This window comes from Ips typographus, linkage group LG2, assembly GCF_016097725.1.
Source record: "Ips typographus isolate SLU linkage group LG2, UJ_Ityp_2.0, whole genome shotgun sequence".
Lineage (NCBI taxonomy): Eukaryota > Metazoa > Arthropoda > Insecta > Coleoptera > Curculionidae > Ips > Ips typographus.
In genome coordinates, this window is record NC_138423.1 from 24,257,267 (window position 1) to 24,276,712 (window position 19,446).

The 19,446-nt window shown below is 33.7% G+C and overlaps 4 protein-coding genes across 6 annotated transcripts; 2 read left to right on the top strand and 2 right to left on the bottom strand.

The window, feature by feature from the left end:
* The first annotated feature begins 421 nt into the window (after positions 1 to 421).
* Positions 422 to 2,795, top strand: LOC145724176 (uncharacterized). Of its 2 annotated transcripts, none has more exons than XM_081972308.1 (5): positions 422 to 575; positions 944 to 1,046; positions 1,569 to 1,728; positions 1,785 to 2,059; positions 2,118 to 2,795. In XM_081972308.1, exons 2-5 carry the CDS (start codon positions 976 to 978, stop codon positions 2,476 to 2,478), a joined length of 867 nt encoding a protein of 288 aa, XP_081828434.1. In that variant the 5' UTR covers positions 422 to 575; positions 944 to 975; the 3' UTR covers positions 2,479 to 2,795. The 2 variants fall into 2 exon arrangements, with proteins under 2 accessions (XP_081828434.1, XP_081828433.1); XM_081972307.1 differs by having other exon boundaries at positions 966 to 1,046.
* Positions 2,796 to 2,874: 79 nt separating this feature from the next.
* LOC145724172 (WD repeat domain-containing protein 83) lies at positions 2,875 to 5,012 on the bottom strand. Its single transcript, XM_081972303.1, has 5 exons — positions 4,648 to 5,012; positions 3,928 to 4,101; positions 3,576 to 3,872; positions 3,397 to 3,505; positions 2,875 to 3,346 (listed from the first exon to the last, which is right to left on the bottom strand). Exons 1-5 carry the CDS (start codon positions 4,712 to 4,714, stop codon positions 3,067 to 3,069), a joined length of 927 nt encoding a protein of 308 aa, XP_081828429.1. The 5' UTR covers positions 4,715 to 5,012; the 3' UTR covers positions 2,875 to 3,066.
* Positions 5,013 to 5,223: 211 nt separating this feature from the next.
* H (transcriptional corepressor hairless) lies at positions 5,224 to 14,655 on the top strand. Its single transcript, XM_081972280.1, has 8 exons — positions 5,224 to 5,918; positions 8,257 to 8,403; positions 9,438 to 9,714; positions 9,768 to 9,917; positions 11,318 to 11,485; positions 11,548 to 11,746; positions 11,831 to 12,143; positions 13,214 to 14,655. Exons 1-8 carry the CDS (start codon positions 5,750 to 5,752, stop codon positions 13,246 to 13,248), a joined length of 1,458 nt encoding a protein of 485 aa, XP_081828406.1. The 5' UTR covers positions 5,224 to 5,749; the 3' UTR covers positions 13,249 to 14,655.
* Positions 14,656 to 15,860: 1,205 nt separating this feature from the next.
* LOC145724171 (high mobility group protein 20A-like) lies at positions 15,861 to 18,157 on the bottom strand. Of its 2 annotated transcripts, none has more exons than XM_081972300.1 (6): positions 17,852 to 18,157; positions 17,065 to 17,224; positions 16,890 to 17,007; positions 16,699 to 16,838; positions 16,446 to 16,642; positions 15,861 to 16,331 (listed from the first exon to the last, which is right to left on the bottom strand). In XM_081972300.1, the coding sequence occupies exons 1-6, from the start codon at positions 18,033 to 18,035 to the stop codon at positions 16,189 to 16,191; spliced, it is 942 nt and encodes a 313-aa protein (XP_081828426.1). In that variant the 5' UTR covers positions 18,036 to 18,157; the 3' UTR covers positions 15,861 to 16,188. The 2 variants fall into 2 exon arrangements, with proteins under 2 accessions (XP_081828426.1, XP_081828428.1); XM_081972302.1 differs by having other exon boundaries at positions 16,699 to 16,811; positions 17,852 to 18,156.
* Between the last annotated feature and the right edge of the window lie 1,289 nt (positions 18,158 to 19,446).

Sequence of the window (19,446 nt, forward strand, 5' to 3'; positions counted from 1 at the left end):
TCTAGAATTTGTCGTAGAATCCAAAAAAGAAACAATATAAAAGGTATTACATTTAAAATAAGCTAGTTGATATATTGGTATATGCATTTTGAAAATTATTACTTTGGTAGTACCAAAATTTCAGAGTTATGGTTACTACCTACTGTTTTTCCATAATCTATCGATGCAATTCCCAGAGGACCACCCTGTATGTTATGTGATTCTGATGTGGATGTTCTCTGTCATTTTCACCCAGTATAAATCAGCACAATTTGGTCATTTAATCCATTTTTTCCCAGTTTGACATGAAACCAATCATAGTGCAGATATTAAAGAAATACTTTTGAACATTTTTATTACTAAAACTACCCTAAATAAATGTCAAAACGAAAATCGTCCACCGAAACGAAATACAGAGATCAAATTATAAAAACAACGTCGCGGGAGACTGAAAGATCTGAAAATAAAACAGCATCTAAATGTCTCCCGATTGTGTAAGTTCAGTTTCACACAATCTTTTATGGTGTTTATACACATAATTTCCTAAGTTCAACGATTTTTATGTGATAATTAAGTGGTCGTGAACTGGAAAGCTGGTAAGTACCACCCCGCGATACGTTTCAACCCTTATTTTTAATAAAAACCGCTTTGAACCGTCTAAAACAAGAGAACACGCAGTCGGAATTATTCATGTTTTTCGTTCAGTCGGATTTTCGACTTGTTTTGGCAAGTAAACGCGCAGGGTTGGTTCAATTTGCTTGCAACTCGCCTTCAAACCCTCCAAAACCACCCTGCAAACAGATTTAAAAGGAGAAACCAATGAAATTTTGGGCAGTCAGGGACAAAAACATGGCTTACATGTAACGCATGTACATCGCAAAAATGGCTGCGGGAATCTTGTTTTTGAACTTTATCCAACCCAGTCTATTTTTACTATACGTTTGTGACATGTTTCTCAACTTAGAAATTCTCTATTTCTAAAAAAGAAAACAGAAAATGGACTCGAGGATGGGCGAATGCGCGAAGGACAAGGCAAAACGTCCCGTTCGAAATAAGAAAATTAACAGGTTTGATGGTTTTTCTTTTGTGTGGCCTTGTTTTGATTTTTAAATGATTCTAATGTGTGCCCTTTAATTAATTTATTTTTTGATTGTTATGTTGGTAAAATTTACTATAAACTTAACAAGGTTGTATAAAAACAGCATTACATTTTTCTGTTTAATTTTTACTGGGGTTTCATTAAATACTTTTACAATTAATTTGAATTAAACTGATGTTGTATCGCGAATCTCCAAGTTTAGTTTTACCTCTTAAAATGCCAACTTCTAACGAAAGTTGTAAAGTATTTTATACTAAAGCTATACAATACTGCATTATAGTATGTTTTTGTGGAACATGTTTAATATTATTTTCATCAAAAATACACTGTACACACTACGGTTTTCCTGGAATATTCTTTCATCAAAAAAAAGTTTTGCATGGTATTCCTGTTACGGACACAAATACATTGCATTTGTTTTTTTTTTGCTTGAACAATTTTAGCATGCATTTTTAACGTTTATCTTTAATAAATACAACAATACTTTAAGGAGAACGTATGGTGAAGAAAGACGTCCACCTAAACGGTTATTCACACCAGAAATTAAACGATTCCTTAAAGACTGGCTGATACGACGAAGAGAGAATCCCTACCCCAATAGAGATGAGAAGAAAATTCTGGCAGTGCAAACCGGACTGACTTACATTCAGGTTAATTTTCCACGATAACAGTAAAAATATGCTTATTAAAAAACAATATTATTTAGGTATGCAATTGGTTCGCAAACTGGCGAAGAAAACTGAAAAACGCTGGAAGAAATCCACAAAGAAAAACGTGGGGTGATCTAATCAAAACGTACAACAGTCAGGTGCAAGGCAATGTGGAGCATTTCAGTATTTGTTCCGAGGATAGCATTTGGGAGGAGCCAGAGTGTACTTACGATAATGCTGAACTACAGAAGTTTGAGGAACAATACGCTAGAAGTCAAATAGATCACAGTTACGGACAATTGTATAGCACCAATAATAATAACAATAACAGGTAAATTACTGTAGAATAATTCTAATTTATGGTAAACAGATCATATCTTTCTTTACAGCACTGACTTTCAAAATCAATGCTACTTCGTCAGTTCTACAACGGAAACCGATCAAGACAACCCGTTTGCTCAATCCGCCAACAAATACAAGAACCACATAATGGAAAAATATATGCGTGACTGTCAGACTTCCGAATCTATCGAGGCAGATAAGAATTCTATGATTGCCAAATGGTTGCAGAGTGCCGAACGCTTCAGACCGAACGAGGGCAACTACAACATTGAATGGACGCTGAGTAAACCTCAAAAGAAAAAACCCTCTAAAGCTGAAAGTGATCTTTTTGGAGTACATGGGCGAGAAGAGTTAGATGCAGCCGAGGCTCTTACTTGCTTAGCTAATTCTAGTCGACAACATATTTAATTATGTTTTCTTTGTAGTTGAACAGTGATATGTATACTCTCAAATGTCATTCATACGGACCGCAGGACCTAGAACGTGGTAAAAATAATGCTAATGGTGATCTTTAGAAAATAATCTGAGTAGTATTTTACCGGTTTTTGGACTTTTGGCGGCCTCAGTTTAGTGTTTGATGAGTATACTTTCTTTACCAAGAAAATAATAATTATAATACATTAAAGAATTTTGTTAACCAGCATTTTTATAGTGTCAGTAAGGAAAAAATTGCTCAATGAATGTTAGAACAATAATAAACTAAGTGAGAAACTCTTCTTTATGTCCTGCGTCGTTTCAATCTATTTTTTTCTTTCTGTGATTTCGTTTTCAGTTTTTCCTAAAGTTTGTTTATAGTGTAACACATTTTCTAAAAATTTTGTTTTGGTTTCAAAAAAACAAAAATAATATTTATTCTTACCACAACTTCAATTCAAATTACTCCTTATAGGCATATTGTAAATAGAAAAAAAAAAATCCTTTTGAAAACATTGAAGAATGAATTATGGTCTACATTGTCAAGTTCTTACCATAATAATTATTATTGTTAAAACACAATTACTCATTAACATCCTGCTCCTCTTGTTCAACAACCTCACTAGGATCTCCCCATAGTTTTACTGTTGTAACACAAGCTGTGAGGATTATATCCTTTCTGGGGTGAACACTAATTGAGTTTAAAGCTTTGTTTCTTGTATGAGTTAACTTTAGTTTAACTTCCCCTGTGACCAGGTCCCAACACCACAAATCACCGCTCATTGAGCCACTTAGAACCCAGTTGTCACTAGCCGTAATGTCACTCTCTATGTTTAAGCCTCCAATTTTATGTCCTGTATACCTGAAATGAAGTTCGTGTTTTAAGCCAAAAAAGACAGTGTTCATACTTACTCTCCAAGAAGCTCCCCACCATTTTTATCAAGCAATCGCACCACATTGTCTGCCGACCCTACTACAATGCATTGACCGTCTCTGGTAAATGTGGCAGAAGTCACTGCAGCTAATTATCATATAAAATACTAATCATAAAGTCTCTTCAGGGTTAAAGAAGAAAAATAACAAAAACTCACCACCAACAAAGTCAGCATCACATCTACCATTTTTCAAATCGTACCGTCTCACTGAACAGTCAACTGAACCAGTCAAAATTTCATGATCAGTGACTCTAATTGAAGATATACAATCTCTAGCCTCCTTCAGGGTTTGAAAAGGTCCTTGAGCTCTGGACCGAAGATCCCAACACATCACCGTGTTGTCAAGACTACCAGAAATGGCCACTGATGATTCTTCATTGAATTTAACACAGGTCACTGCCGCTGCGTGTCCTCTGAACCGTCGTAGGGGTTGCCCAGTGGACACATCCCACACTAAATTTATATCCTAATTAAACTGCCTGGAAATTTTCACAAAAAAAAAACTTGCCAATAACTGACTTGTCTGAAGAGCAGGATACTATCTGACTGCTATCACAAGAACCACAAGCATCCAACACTTCATTGCCATGACCACCATAAGTTTTAAGCAATAGTTTCCTGTAGGGGTTCCAGAGTTTTAGTTTTTTGTCTGAGCCACAGGTGAGGCAGTAACAACCATCAACTGAAATGTTCAAGATTATTTAATTAAGATCTTCATATTGTTTAGTTAGAAACACAAGACAAGACAGATTCACAATTCTAAATTTAAATTTGTCCTTGAATTACCTAAACTATGTAACTGATCAGAAAACCAAATTTCTGACAATTAGCAAAACTCATTATCAATACATTTATTACTGAAATATATGAAATTTTTGGAATGAAACATTTAAAATATAAACCATTTCCACAGTCTTTAAAAATTTCAAGACAATGTAGGTATGTTTCAGGTTTAGGGTCAATTGTTCCTTAATGTAGGTACTAATACTTTCAGTACAGTATGTAAAAAACCCAAAAGTATGTAAAACACTCAAACTGCAAGTTTTAATTTCAAATTGAACCCTAAAGACAAAATTTTAGATTAAATATTGCTTCTTCTGCAATTTGTGTAGAGATAATTAAACAAAGCCTATATAATTTCCAACATCACCCACTTTGATGATTTAATTAATTAAAAAATAACTGAATCAAGTCAAATGGATAATAGATAAAAAGAATGTAAACTTACCATTGAATCGAACAGCTCTAATTGCACCTTGATTACAGTCAATAGTGTTTAAGCACTCCAAATTCATTTTCTGAACATCACTATTAAGTAAAAATCACCGAAATTAGAAATTGCTGTTTAGGTGTTTATAAAAGTTTAAAAAGTGAGGTTAAGTTTGTGTTTATAAACAAATGATAAACTTTTTACTTGTCAGTCTTGTCAAATGTCATAATTTTAAGGTTATGGTCAACAAAGATGTTTTACAAATTTGTTGTTTCTAATTTTTTAATTCGTGATTTTTGTATTTAAATTACATTTTTGACTTGTTTTTTATAACATTTTGGTGCTTTTGGAGTTTTATTTAATTGAGTGATTAGCTGTTTTTGAAATAACTTATAGTCAGTGTCAGTGAGGCATGTTGACAAACGTCAATTCATTTTAGTTTTAATACCTGATCTGTAACTGTCATTGAACAAAGACCATTCAATTTAGTTTCTAATGCAAGAAAAAGATAGACAGGTGATTGAAACACGGTGGGCGAGTCCGTTGAGTGACATTTAACGTTAATTTTCTGTTTTATCGACCAAATAAAAAACGGTAAATGTCGTAAATGGGCTCAACGAGGCGGATAAATTTAATTTTTATGTTTTTTATTTTATTTATTTTCTGACCGCCCATAATTTGGCTTCTGTTTCACTAGAATACAATTTCCAAAGCGTCCTGGAGGGTTCAGTCCACGCTAGCAACGGCAAAAACGTTGTTTTCCGACCGAAATAGTAAAAAAAAACTCGGAAAGTAAAAGTGAATGAACTTTTTGTGAGGCCGACCCAGCCGTCGACATCATCAAATTTTTAAGCACGGGATTCGTGGGGAGCCGACCAATTCGCTAAGATTTCGATAAAATAAACAAAACCGAGGAAGTTTTGATAATGTTTAAACAATGCTCGGGTCTTATTTGAGTAGTAATGCGATTCCATCGCTCGTGTGTGCAGAGAAAGCGATATTACTGCGGCCAGTCGTATTCGTGCCAGCAGGTGGAATGAATTGAAAACGGATTACAGAAAGTTTTCGGCGATGATTTGTTCGAGGAAATGGACTTATAGTGGTGAACCAACACTATGAAATGCATATATCAGATCCGCAGCCACCCCCCAATAACATCCTGACAAAATGTGCCAAAATGACAGAGGAGAACCACAGAAGACATGGGATGAATGGAAATGTTGACAAAAATTCAAAGGAGTGCCACAAGTCTAATTATGGACAGGGAGGTCGTCTCAAATTCTTTAAAGGTAATTTACACTGTTTTTTACTTGTCTAGTTGTGTACCAACTTGGTTGGATTAGTTTTGGTTAACAAATTCAGTTGATTATCAACAGCAGTTTTTAATGTCCTTCTCCTAACCTTATTAATTTGTCAGGATGGTTTTAAAGTATTACACTACATTAATTTGTCTAGATTATGCTCTATAGTTTTAAAAGAACACCATTGACTAGCAAAGGAAAAATAAATATGAACACCAAAAAATGTTTCAAATTTTCACTGCAAGGGTGCCTGCAACACACTTAAAACAGGTAAAATGTAGTTATTTTGATTCAGGCCTACTTACATGCCTACCACAAAGAGTATTTATATTCAAACTAATGTTAATGAAGGTCTGTAGCAAAAGTATGGGGCAAAGCCTCAATTTTTGATTTGATTTCAAGTAAACCTTACAGCTGAAGAAATTAGCAGTTTATGTACCTAGTTAGCCATAAATCAACCTTCAACCAAGCCTTGCACACAGTATTAGCAATAGACCTATATTAGGAACAGATTCACTGAAAGTAATTAAGTGCTAAAAGGCACAAATATGGCTTCATTGAAATGGGAGTTTTATTAAATAGGATACAGTATTTTTAATTATATTTTTGGGCAGTATTCTAATCACCCTTTATTAAGCACAGATAAAATAGAAAAAGCCAAGTAAAAAGCACAGATTTAATGTTAACAACTACCTCAAATCATTATGTAGCCACTATTTTATGCTTAACCTAAGATCCAAGCATTTTTGATGAGGTTTTCATAGAACTAATACCACATATTGATCATCTTTGAAGAAAATTTGCCCATGTTTGGAAAAGGGTCAAAAAATGTTGATGGACCCTTTAAATACAGATGTTATGTTTCCCTAAAAATGTGTTCTGGACAGAGGTGAAAATTTTATTTGGTTTCCATGCTGAAAAATTGTTTTGGATACCTGGATGTGACCTATTATATCTTTCACAAATAAAACTGTCAAATAACAACCTTCAGTTCATATCAAGAAATAACAAAAATTCGAACATTCCCATAGAAATGTACAATGGTACTATTTACCCTTTATTATCTTTTGATTATATCAACATGTTTTGCTTAATTAAATTTCTTTTGTAACTAATTTTTCTGAGAAAACATAACACCTGTCTTTAACTGACCTAAGTGGTTTGAAATAACATTCATTCAAAAGTTTACCATAATTTCCCCAGCAAAGTTCATATTTATATTAAACGGTAATTAAAGTAATTATACGCAAAATGCAAACAAACTTTTATCTAAAGTCAATATCCGAAATAATTTGAAATAATACTCCTCTTATTAAAATTATTCACGAGATATTCACGAGACGTGGCAACAAATATCGCGTGATACATTTTTGTTATTTTTTTCCCACTTTTGTTTATCTGTATTGACATAACTCATGATGTGTTTTTCTCCAAAGTGGGTCTAAGAAGGGATTTATTTAATTTAGTGCTTTCCTACTATGTTTTCAGTATCAGAGTAGATGAGATGGCTAATTCTGTATGTCACAATAGTCACTTAGTCAAAACAACGCCTACAGAATGAAGAACTAAAAGTTTTCTCTACATAAAAAGGAACAACATGCATTAAATACTATTTTTATGCATTAAAACGGGGAGAGAAACCCACTGTATATTTTGTTATAGGTTTTAATCTTTCATGAGACATTCACGAGATCTTAAGCAAACACAAGACGATTATAATGTGAAACGTGACAAAATCCAGAAAACAACGTTCAAGAGATAACGTCTTTTTAAGTTGATTTAACAAATTAACACATTTAAAAAAATTGATTTAATGTATTACCCATTATTGTGTAATGGTTTTAATAAACAGTTGTTGATATTATTAGCGATCTTTAAGAAGGCACAGTCACATAACAATTTTTTTACGTATCTTGAGGATTTATAAGTAGACAGATTAGATATTTGGAGGAATGCAATTTTTACTTAAACAATATTTGCAATGAAATTGTTGTAATACATTTTTTTAACAAACCTTGTACAATAGTTGCCTATAAAGGTCTAACTACACTGTATTATTTAATTTTTATGAGCCAGACTGAGTTTCATTTTGTTACATTGTGTGAAAAATGTAAGTTGACACCTTGAACAATAAATCTTATTATAATTACTTTCTGGACTAACAAATACCTAAACAGTATCAGACCTCACTTGTGAATTTTGATTATGCTGGTTTGGGTGTTCAAGATAAGGCAAATTTTATGCTGATGCTAGTTTTATAACCTTCTTTGTTATATTGCATCAACAAAATGAATTACAATGTGATACTATGTTATTTATATTGCAGATGGAAAATTCATCCTGGAATTGGAAAGGGCCCGAGAAGGTGAAAGGGTGTCGTGGGTGTCGGTACCTCGAAAAACGTTTTGGCCACCACCAGGTACCGCAACGTGCACACCAGCCTACAGACAGGAAAGCAGTGCGTCACTTAGCGGTAAGCGTTAATAAAGTTGTGGCTAATTGATTATTCGCGAAAAACTTCTGACGGAACTAAAGGCAACGTTTTTTTTACATAATAATTAGAAAATCTAACTGGTCTTTCGACGGTGCTTCCATCAGCAAGAGCAAAATGCGGCACGCTTCTAATAAAAAGCTGTAGCACTCGGATCACTGCGCAAATGAAAATGGTCCTATTGTTTTAGCATAAGGTGATATGTAGAACAGAACGTTTTTAATACATGGAGTGCTTTTTAGGCCATGCTAAGCCATGCTTGTCTCCAGCAGTTAAATAGAAAATTTCTTATTTTATTGCGAATCGGACGGTAATTAGCGTAGGTAATTAACTTTTTTTGAATGGTACTTAAGTTGCCTTTTACCCTAATTGTTGAAAGGTACTGTTATAGCAAGCAATAATAATATCTGATCTTTTCTCTAGTAGCACTATAGGAAATACAATATGATTCATTCCACAGTCATTTAACAATACAGAGACAAGTACCTATATGATTTTAATGTTAAAAAGGCAAAACCAATTATCTTTTTTTTTTTCAACATGAGATCCATGTACCAAGCCATAGACAACTTAACTTTTAAGGTAATTTAAAATATGCTATTCTTGAAAGCATTAGGAAGACTTTTCAATATAAAAACCTTTAATTTTAATAGTAGCTTTAGTCTAATCTTTAAGGTAAATCAGAATATAAAACTCTCTACAAATTATTAACGGTTACAACTGCGTTATTAATATTTAATGTAACATACATTTGTTTTAGCAGTTATTTTTTTGATTGTTAAGTATGAAGCCGTTTGTTATAGTATTTTTAGGTTGCACTCCAAGACGTTTAGCATCGGAAATTCTAGTGGTTGAATGATAACAAAACGCCTTAAATTAAGAAGTTAAAACGCCTTAAATTAAGAAGTTAAAACAAGTTATTGGCATTTTAGAGAAAAAAAATTATGCTGTTTTTAAGGCTTACCTACTACTAAATAAATCTGTTGGCAAAATGAAAATACACTCTTGATTAACAGTTTCAGATGACAACAGTTCGGTCCAGTCTTCTCCCTGGCAACGTGACCATTCCTGGAAGCAGAACAGCCCCAAGAAAAACATTTCCCAAGAGATGGCGCTGTTTTACTGGAGATCGAAGCGAAAGCGTCGTTCTTGTAGAGGGCGCGGCGTTAAAAGGCGCCGTCCCCTGTCCACGGCCGACGTTGAGGAAACGGAAGTGGTTTACAAAGAAAAGCGGAAAAGGTGTTCGCTGCTCGCAGTTATACAAAGATTGATTGATAGAAGTTTGAGGACTAGGTAATTGTCAATTATTTACAATTGAAGTTGGTTTTAAAATATTTTTATTTTAGTACGCCGCCACGTCCTGAAACAGTAGTGTCACCTAGGAAGCGATTTTTGAGGGAAATGGAAAGGGAGAGAACGCCCTCGGCTTCCAGTAGTCCAACTTCTGATCGGCCTGGTTCAAGCGACGATGGCTCTTCAAATTCCGCACAAAAAAGGTACCTATTTAGTTCTTTTCTAATTTTGAAGTTAAACACAGCAGTGTGAATGATTAGAGGTCAATCACAAGTCCCTGTTTTTTAGCGTCTTTATTTAATTTTATGGTTAACGTTTCCCACTTTACGCTTGTAATTATTTGAAATGATGTGTTTCTTTGTTTTTACTTAAAACAGTGCTGTTGAGACTTTAAAAATGATGAATTTAATAGTAATAAAGGTATTAAATTCTTAGTGAATGTATCATAATTTTAATAATAATAAACTCTTTATTGCTAGCACAATTACAAAGTAACACAAGCAACGTCACAAAATACAATTCCAGGTACAACAAAAGAGTACCCATTGCCCATTGGTTAATAATTGACACAGTAAAAGCTGCATTAAACTCAAATGTGTACAGACACTTTTCCAACAGGAAGCTTATCACAGATTTTCAAAAAAATGTTATATTTTCAATTGACTTAAGGTAAGCAGTTGAGCTAGGAAGCAGTTGATATGCTTTGATTGCTTTGTAATGTGGCCCCTTTCGAAAAAAGGTTGATTGATGTTGGGGTATTCTCAAATCTCCCCTTGTTCTTGTGACTAAAGTAAGATTGTTGTCATACATGTCCATGTTGACCAACCAAACTGGGTTTCAGAAAATATAGAGTGTGCATCCAAAAAATGTACAATTCTGCTGTAGATAGCTTTCTCAAATACCTTTGGGAACGCTGAGAGCAACGAAATTGGTAGCCATTTTTGAAAATTAGCACAAGTTTAGCTACCTTCGAAAATGAAGTTAGTTATCGAAATGTATTCGGTAACTGCTTTGAGTATGTTAATAGGCACCCCATCAAGTCCTGAGCTGTACTTATTAGGTAAATTTGTAAGAATTTGAAATATTTCTTTGCTATCAGGAGGGCTCTCAATCACCAATAATAATTTTAATTTGTCTGACAAGCAAAATTTATCCAGAAGCATTTTGCATAAACATACTATTCTAGTTTATTATTAACTTTTTTTAAATTGTTTAATACCATATTTCCTAAAAATCGTTTCTATAATGACTTTTCCGAAAAACCTCTCGCAGATCCGGTTATGTAGCAGCATAAAAACGCAATCTTGATAAGTTAGTAGTGTTTTTTAAACAAGACGCTACTTCAAACTTCAAAGTCATATACAACGGTGCAAAAAAATAAACTGTTTACCAAAATAGTTAAACCGCATATTTTATCGATTTTTTTTTAGAAATCCTTCTGAAAACTGCTGCTGGTTGTTTTTATAATTTAGCAGCGTAAGACAAACTTCAAGCACACCATTGTTTCGTTTTTGGACCAAATTGCCTATATTTGCTTCCTTATCATTTTTGCTAATGTGGAATTAATTTTTCTAGACATTGATAAGATTGTTTTTTTTTTTAGAAGTAGAGTCAGGCCTCAAACGGGTCCTCCAACTCCAAGGACGCCTCCTTGTCCCGTATCAAAATCGGACTGCGTCACGCCACTGTCGCATCACCCTTCAATCAAAACCAATGGCGTTGAAGAGACGCTTGTAAATAATGTAAAGTCTTCGAAGAATAGTAGCTATAGGTAAGCTAGTAAGTCGTAATCTGAGTTGTTTGGATTTCTAAGAGTTTTGAATGTTTATCTAGTATTACCTCATTGCTCGCCGAAGACCATCATAAAAGCAATTTAAAAAATTCACCTAATCATTCGCCTAGTCGATTTTCTCCAGTGGTGTCGCAAGTGGGACCGATAGCGACCTCTGGAGTTCGGTACTGTTCTCCGATCTCTTCAGAGGAACGAATGTACTCAGAAAATGTCGATAGGTTACGGTCAATAGAGCTGTCGGTAAGTACTACAAACTTGCTCGAGTTAAGTAAGTTAAAAAATTAACACAGAAAAGTGGACTAATTATGCTTTTTTGTTGTACAGCAAGCGGAAAAGTGCGGTTATCCCCAAACTTATCCGACACCACCTCAGCACTACATCGGTCCCTCACCCTATATGTATTCATTTCCTTCCCTGTCACCGTACTACGCTGGCGCGGGACTGTACGGACGGGCGGGATACGTGGTCCCCCAACCAGTTTTCCATCACCACAATGCGGTCCACTCTCATTCTGGACATCATCCCGTTCATCCAGTAGCGCAACTGGTGCCAGTTCAAAGAGACATGCCAAGACCAAGTTGGGTACGCGAGAATGTTGGCAGAGAACCAGTCGAAGTGAGGGACGAAAGTATTGCAGGTAATTTTTTTAATTTTTTTATAATGGCTATTACCCCTTGAATACTCAGACAAGGTAATTTATTAATAAGCTCTGTTCAGTGACGTTTGCGTCAGACGTCACTAATCCTTTATCTCATTTCACTAGACAAAGATCCAATCAAAAGTTTTATAACATGATAGTACCAGTTATTGTCAGTTTGACGGTTCAATAAATGTCAGGATGTTTTCGTTCTCATAGACTTTCAAGAGTAAAAATAGGATTGATTCAAATTGCCAAAATCCTCTAGGGCCATTTTGAAAGTGGCTGGCTCTTGCAAGAAGAGGGTTATACAAGTAATGTTTTAAATCTTCCTAGAATTGTTTTAATTTGCCAGAAGCTTCTAGGATCATTTTGAATGTGCCAGTCCCTCTAAATTCCACCGAGAACCTTCTTAAAAGTGCCAGAGCCCTCTACAATAGTGTCTTAAACTTTCCCATAACTGTTTTAATCTGTAATAAAGCCAGAGACCTCTAGGACCATTTTGAGAGTTCCATAAATTATTGAAAACATTTTAGTAGCCTCTACAAGTGTTTTGAAAGTGTCAAATACTTCTAAATGCTACTGAGAACCTGTTAAAAAGTGCCCTCTACAAGTGTCTTAATCCTTCCCGTAACTGTATTAAATTACCAGAGGTCTCTAGAACTATTTTGGAAATGTCGGAGACCTCTAAATGCTATTGAAAACCTTTTAAACGTGGCAGAGCCCTGTACAAGTGTTGTAAACTTTCTAAAAATTGTTTGATTGTTGGTATCTCGTAAAAAACATTTGTTGATCATTTACTATATAATTTACTGTATCCCCTGCCTTAAGTTACCTAACCTAACCTAAAATCAATCCGTATCACATTTTTAATCACCGACATACGTTTTTTGCTGGTAATTGTGACGCAACAGTCAGAAGTCACTGAACAGATTATATACTCTCAGTTAGTTTTTTTTCTTTTTAAGAAAATAACTGTTTCCCAACTTTATGTCATCCAAAAGTAATTTGTTTTGACCAAAAAAAATAACTGTTTTATTTTTACTGAGTCTTGTTTTAATTTTTTTCAGATATGCCACTCAATCTTTCGAAACACTCTGGATGAGACAGAAACATGCATGGTAATCATTATAACAGTCCACCGGCTGACTAAGACTACTTATTGTATTTTAATTTTTTTTTCAATCAAACTCGATCGCTCCCATTCTACTGTGTCTCTGAAAATTTTATTCAAGGTGTAAAATCGTAATTTTGGAGTTTTACATTTCATAGAATCATCAAAAGTTTAATTGATTCTTATTGGTGACACTTACCTAGTATTCAGCTTTAACCACTTGACTGACATAACTTGCTCATTTGACAACACTCTGTATAGTTTAAATGGTTGCTAGATACGCTTCGCTAAGCTTTATAAAACTAAATCTGCAATATTGATTTGCCCCAAAGTGTTGTTTTAATTACTACGCATTGCAATACTGCAAATAGGAGCGGCAATGGCTAACGTGCAATTAGTAAGTTCATTAACATCAAAAAAATGTAACATATACCTGTGTAAAAAATAAAAATATCGAGTCCCGTTTAATGCAGTATAAAGTCGACTCTAAGTACTAAGTTAACTACCTTTTTCTTAAATAATCAACTAAAATGTGTATAAACGTTAAAATAGTCGAAACTAAAAATGTGCGCGGAATGATAAATTGTATATAAATAATTAGTGAGTGGTTATGAACGGTATTCGTGTATATAACATGGCTGACATATCAGTGTTAATTTATTTAATTCTTTGTTTGGAAGAACCGGTGAATATGCGCGTATAAATTTGCTGCAAGCGAATTTAAGACTTATATGTTTGTGTAGATAACTTTGCGAAAAAAAAACAGTCCAGTGTACAGTCTATTTTCTTATGGTAAATTGTGTAATCTACAAAAAAAGACAATAGATAGGTTTAATATAATAATTACTAATTATTTTTCGTTCGGTTTTGAGGTTGGCTTCCACTTTTGTAGGATTTCAAGTGTTAACAAGGTGAAAATTGTGTTTCTTTGCAAAATGGTCAACTTACAAAAGTGCAACCTTAAACCGTAACAAGAACTGGTCCATTAATAATATATGTTATAGGAGAACGTTTTATTTTGTCATTTTTTTGTTATTTTCTATATTGTGCCATTATTCGCTACATTACGACGTCAAAATGAAACGGAAGAAAACCGAATCTCACTTTTTTTAACTCCCATTTAGAGTCCCAATGGTTTAATGTACGTATTAATAATTTATAATATTGTTTATATTTTCGTGTGTATATGACACTGTAAGTGAACTGTATTGGTTAGTACTTTTTATTTATGGATGGCCCGCGACAACGTGTAGAATCATTTCCTATTTAAATCTTCATATTGGCCCTATTGTGATACGACTAAATAATATTTTTGTAACAAAAATCCAATTTTCAATTTTACATTTCTACTTCTATTTGTATTATGTACAGTGAATACATTTTTAAAGTATAACAGTATGCAGTTGGGTTTTTGTTCTTCCTACAATTTTGTGTGTGACATCAACGCAAGACTGGCGACATCTGAGGACTAGTGTAGTAGGTACAAACGTGATTACAATAGTATATTGTACAACAAGGATGAATATGATGTCCCTATCGCACAAGGACGAGAGTTCATCAATCAGATGACGGCGATATGGACAATTCGCCTGAGTTGTACAGGCTATCTTTTTTACGACTAATGGGAATTACTTACCAAATTTCACACAAATAAACACTCAATGTTTGTTTGAAACGTTTCCGAATTTAGTCCCGGATTGACAGCTGATTACTTATTTTAGATTGAGGTGTTGAATGGATTTGATTCATTGTAAATTGTAAGTTTGTATCATTTGCTTTCTCATATAATAAAGTAGATGTATTTATTTTTTAATTGAACACTAACTGAAACTTGAACGACTTTTTCATTGCCTCAAAACATAAGTCAAAATCCATTTTTTTGAATTATTACTAATTTACCTAAAAAAACTAGTTTAACGAATATTTTTAATAACATTGTGGTTTAAGCAGTTCAATGAAAAATCGATTTATCTCGAAAACCGTTCATTTTATCGAAATAAAAGAAGATTTTTCGTTAAAAATGTCAAGAGTATCCATTAATGGCGTTTACAGCTGAAAATAATGACAGCTATCAAGGTTTAAGCAAATTGTGTCTTAGGTACTTGCCAGTTAGTTCCTGTTTTTCTGCTAAGAGGAGATACCTGGTTTTGATGTCAAATAGAAGGTCTCTTTCGATAAAACATTAAACCCAAAAATCATTACAATATACAAAGTGGTTTAAAAGTTACGGCAAAAAACATTAATTGGAAGGCAGTTCTTTGGGGCTCAATATCTCCCTTAGGAGTGACTTTGGGAAAAATTTTTATATGAACAAACCGTATTATTTTGACCCCTGTATGCTCCCGAGAGATTGTCATATAGTTATGGGACACCCTGTATTATAGGTTTATTGAAAAATAATCACAGAAAACCAATTGTTCTGTATTATGAGATTTTTTATTATTTTGAGAAATCGAGATATATCTATGAGTTCTAGTGTGCAGTGTAGCCACAGTGTTTTTTCCTCAAAAAATATTCTTCCTAGTAACCCTGATAAACTTTAGGACACTTTCACGCTTCTATCTGACATTATGATCACAATGAAGTATAATAAAAGAACAGTGTTGTATTTAGAGATTTTATTTTATTTTTCAAAATTACAAAGCCTATTGGCAGTAAATTTACAAAGGCAGTTACCTTTAAACATATATTTTAAAAATGAAGCATAAAATGTACGCTTTTTATTTAAGAGGCCATACTATATCAAAGAACTATAATTACTCAGATACAAGAACACTATAGAATGTTGACTAAACCCTGTTAAGTGACTAACAAAGTAAAAAAATCACAATAAAACACCCACACACTAATGGAACAACACAATTAAAAAAACTTCTTAACTTTTCTTTTTCGTTTTGAGACTCTTGCAGGTAATGACGACATGACTGTTAGTCATCCGTTAAATTCCAGTTTTGCCACCACTTCTCTGACCGTATTTAGCAATTTTGTATCCTGGCTGCTGTTTTCTAATAAGATGGTGTGTAAATTGGTCATGTAATTGTCGATGTTTTGCAACGTTGCCACGTCTTTAATACCTGAAAAAAATTATACTCATTTGGGCATTCTCACATCTCAATTTTACAATTTGAAGAATTATTTTGACAAAAAAAACATGCTAATTAGAGTTTGATAAAAATGCTGAAACTTACCTGGCAACTTCACTCCCCCAAATGCTTTAGACAAAGTGCTTCTTAAATGATCTAAATGCTGTTGCAAGGAAGCGTTAGTTTTATCTTGTTGCATAATCTCAGTTTCCAATTTTCCTATAGCTGTCTTCATGTTTTCAATGTGTTTTGTTAGAATTGCATTTTGTTGCTCATAATCTGTGTTGATTTTTCTTAGTTGCCTTTATAACAAAGTTGAATAAATTAACAGATCTTTTAGTTTGTTCTGATGATTTACCTGAGTTCAGAATCTCTAACTTTATTATGATCCAAGAATTCTTCAGTGAAAATTGGAATATCAAAGTTTCCAAAGTCCATCTCTTGAGGTTCTTTGCAAGAAGGTAGGTGATACTGTAAATGTGTTAATTTATTTACCACCTAAGAATGAGTTGAAGCACACTCTATTTACTTCAAATCAAATATACTTACACTAGTTATTGAAGACTTACTGTCACTTTCCTTTTCTTTCACTTTTTTCTCAGATTGTTGTTGATTAAATTGTTTATAAGCCTCAGTTTGTTTGTAAGCTTCATACTCTTTTGTGTACCTAAAAAGTACTGTAATCTGAGTTTGTTCAGACACACAATAATTTTTAAAATTTTACCTTTCTCTGTCTTGTTCAGCAGCATCTAAATATTGTTGTTTCTTATCCACTGGCAAATTGCTCCATTCATTAGCCAGGATTTTTGTGATTTCAGCAAAAGACAATGCTGGATTTGCTGTTCTCACTGCTTCCCTTCTGTCATTCAGATATCTAATGTAGCCTACCAAGAAAAAAAACAACACACATCAGACATGTTTTTGTTTTTTAAAAACAAATAGGTATCAGATCATATCCCAAAAAATGCCAATACGATCAAAGTATGGTATTATAAATTCTAATTCATTAGGGTCTTAAAACAGCTCTAATTCATGGAGAAACATGAAATTAAACCAGGCTATTGGTAATAAAATAATTACCAACTCTTGCTACTATGGGGATGCAGTCTGGTCTAACAAGATTTCTTCCTTAAATTACTTAAACTTAATTAGATACAGTTTAACAATGTATGATAAATAGACTGAGAGTCAGCAGCTTTGTAGCAAATGGACTATTTGTTTATTAAAAAAATTGCTACACTTCAATACATCCCACACTATTTAATAAGTATATTCAAATTAACTTTTTAGAGAGTTGGGTGTCCCAGAACCTCCTTTATGAGATAAAATTATGTCAGGCAGGTTAGGAACATGGAGCAACAAAAACATTGGGGGGAATATTGGCCCCAACGCGATTTTGTCAGTCCACACATTGAACAAATACTGTTGGGGGCCAACATGAGCCCTAATGTGTTGAGTCGGGGATCCATGAGGTTATTGAAACCTTTTGAAGAACAACTAAAGTCACATACCTGTTAAGGGCTGCCTGGGAGCAGTAGTGTCTTTAGGCTTCTTGCGTTTTTTTGCTTTTGGAGTTTTTGGTTTTATACTATCAGCTGAGATCTCTTCATCTTTGTTGTCGTTTTGACTAGATTTTATTTTGGTTTTGCCGGGGCTTATCGAAACACTATCCGTAGTTTCTGGCGGCTTTTCCATCGTTTAAAGTTACAGCAGGTTACAGCAAAATGAGGAATTTTCACAAAATTTCTATTTTTCCACAAATAAACAAAGGACAAAATCAAAACAGATTTTGGGATCTTTGACATTTGACGTTACGAGTGACGTATGTCTTTCCACAAATCTCAAAAATCAGCTAATGTTTTTTCTTTTTCTAGTGTATGTCAATTGGTACACAAAAAGAGAAAACGATATAATCTATAGGCTCTCCAATTCACTTCACCGTTAGGTGTCACTACCAGAGAATAGAAATTTTCGGGTCGGAAAATTTCTATTTTTGGAAATTTACCGGAAAATTACTTCAAGCTTAAATGAAAATTTTCCTCGATAGGGAAAGCAACCGTCAAATTTGTCATTGTCAAACAACCAGTTTTAACAGTAAATAACTCAGTTATTCGACGTTTTAGGTAAAAACGCTATACAGGGTGGTCAAAAGAGAATTCCAAGTGCTACAAATTGGTATATTGAACCACCCTATAATTGTCAAAATAACCGAGTTATTGACAATACATTGGAGTAGTTTACAGGGTAATTCAATGAATTTTTAACATCCTTATAAATTGTTTAATTTTCATTTTATAAAAAAAAATACCGACTAAGAATCTTGTAGATATTTGCATATATTTTATTCCTAGATAATCAGTATACAGAGTGTCCCAAATTTGAGCAACAAACCTCACTTAAAATTTTTTATTCGATTTTTGGAATCTACCTCAAATTCTAGGCCTACTTGATGTAAAATGTTTGTATCGATATTCAATTGTTTTTGCTCTAGTTTGATCACCCTCCTCGAAATCAGAAATTCCCAATCTGAGCGAAATTTTTGTGTACTTTTCCAGAAAATCGTCCACGACTCGCTTATGGGCGATTAAAACACCCTGTATAAAACCACCGTATAGCAAAAGAAAGCTAATGAACGGGGCTATCACGTGACATTGAGTGGGCACGACTAAGTTGCCCCGTTTAGCCGCTAGAGGGAGTCAAAGTTGACTCTAGTTTTTTTGCAGTTTTTGCTCAATATCTCAGGAGCATTTTAGGTTAGAGGTCTGACATTTTTACCACAATTGCTTCTCGATGGGATGCAATTTTTTGGTACCATGCACCGTTTTACCTAGAAAACTTAAAAACTAGAATTGTCAAGAATTTTTACCTTCTGATTTTTTCCAGACATTTTTTGATTTTTAACATTAACCTCAACTGCTTAAATAGCTTTAGGTTAATAGTACAAAAATGACGTAAAGTGTCATTTGTCAAAATGTTATTTTGCAAGGGTGCCACTAGAATTGTCAAGAAATTTCAAGTGCAAATTTTTTATTTTCAAAATTAACCTCAACTGACTAAATACCTTCAAGTTAATAGTGCAAAAATATAAAAAACAAATTATTTTTCA

Coding starts and splice junctions, on each gene's coding strand:
- LOC145724176 (XM_081972308.1), top strand. CDS start 976: ATGGACTCGAGGATGGGCGAATGCGCGAAGGACAAGGCAAAACGTCCC. Junction 1,047..1,568: donor CGAAATAAGAAAATTAACAG/GTTTGATGGTTT, acceptor CAATACTTTAAG/GAGAACGTATGGTGAAGAAA. Junction 2,060..2,117: donor AATAATAATAACAATAACAG/GTAAATTACTGT, acceptor CTTTCTTTACAG/CACTGACTTTCAAAATCAAT.
- LOC145724172 (XM_081972303.1), bottom strand. CDS start 4,714: ATGAATTTGGAGTGCTTAAACACTATTGACTGTAATCAAGGTGCAATT. Junction 3,873..3,927: donor TTCAGACAAGTCAGTTATTG/GCAAGTTTTTTT, acceptor ATATAAATTTAG/TGTGGGATGTGTCCACTGGG. Junction 3,347..3,396: donor GGTGGGGAGCTTCTTGGAGA/GTAAGTATGAAC, acceptor ACTTCATTTCAG/GTATACAGGACATAAAATTG.
- H (XM_081972280.1), top strand. CDS start 5,750: ATGCATATATCAGATCCGCAGCCACCCCCCAATAACATCCTGACAAAA. Junction 8,404..9,437: donor AAGCAGTGCGTCACTTAGCG/GTAAGCGTTAAT, acceptor CTTGATTAACAG/TTTCAGATGACAACAGTTCG. Junction 12,144..13,213: donor GAGGGACGAAAGTATTGCAG/GTAATTTTTTTA, acceptor AATTTTTTTCAG/ATATGCCACTCAATCTTTCG.
- LOC145724171 (XM_081972300.1), bottom strand. CDS start 18,035: ATGGAAAAGCCGCCAGAAACTACGGATAGTGTTTCGATAAGCCCCGGC. Junction 17,008..17,064: donor GCTGAACAAGACAGAGAAAG/GTAAAATTTTAA, acceptor AGTACTTTTTAG/GTACACAAAAGAGTATGAAG. Junction 16,643..16,698: donor GTTAGAGATTCTGAACTCAG/GTAAATCATCAG, acceptor TTTGTTATAAAG/GCAACTAAGAAAAATCAACA.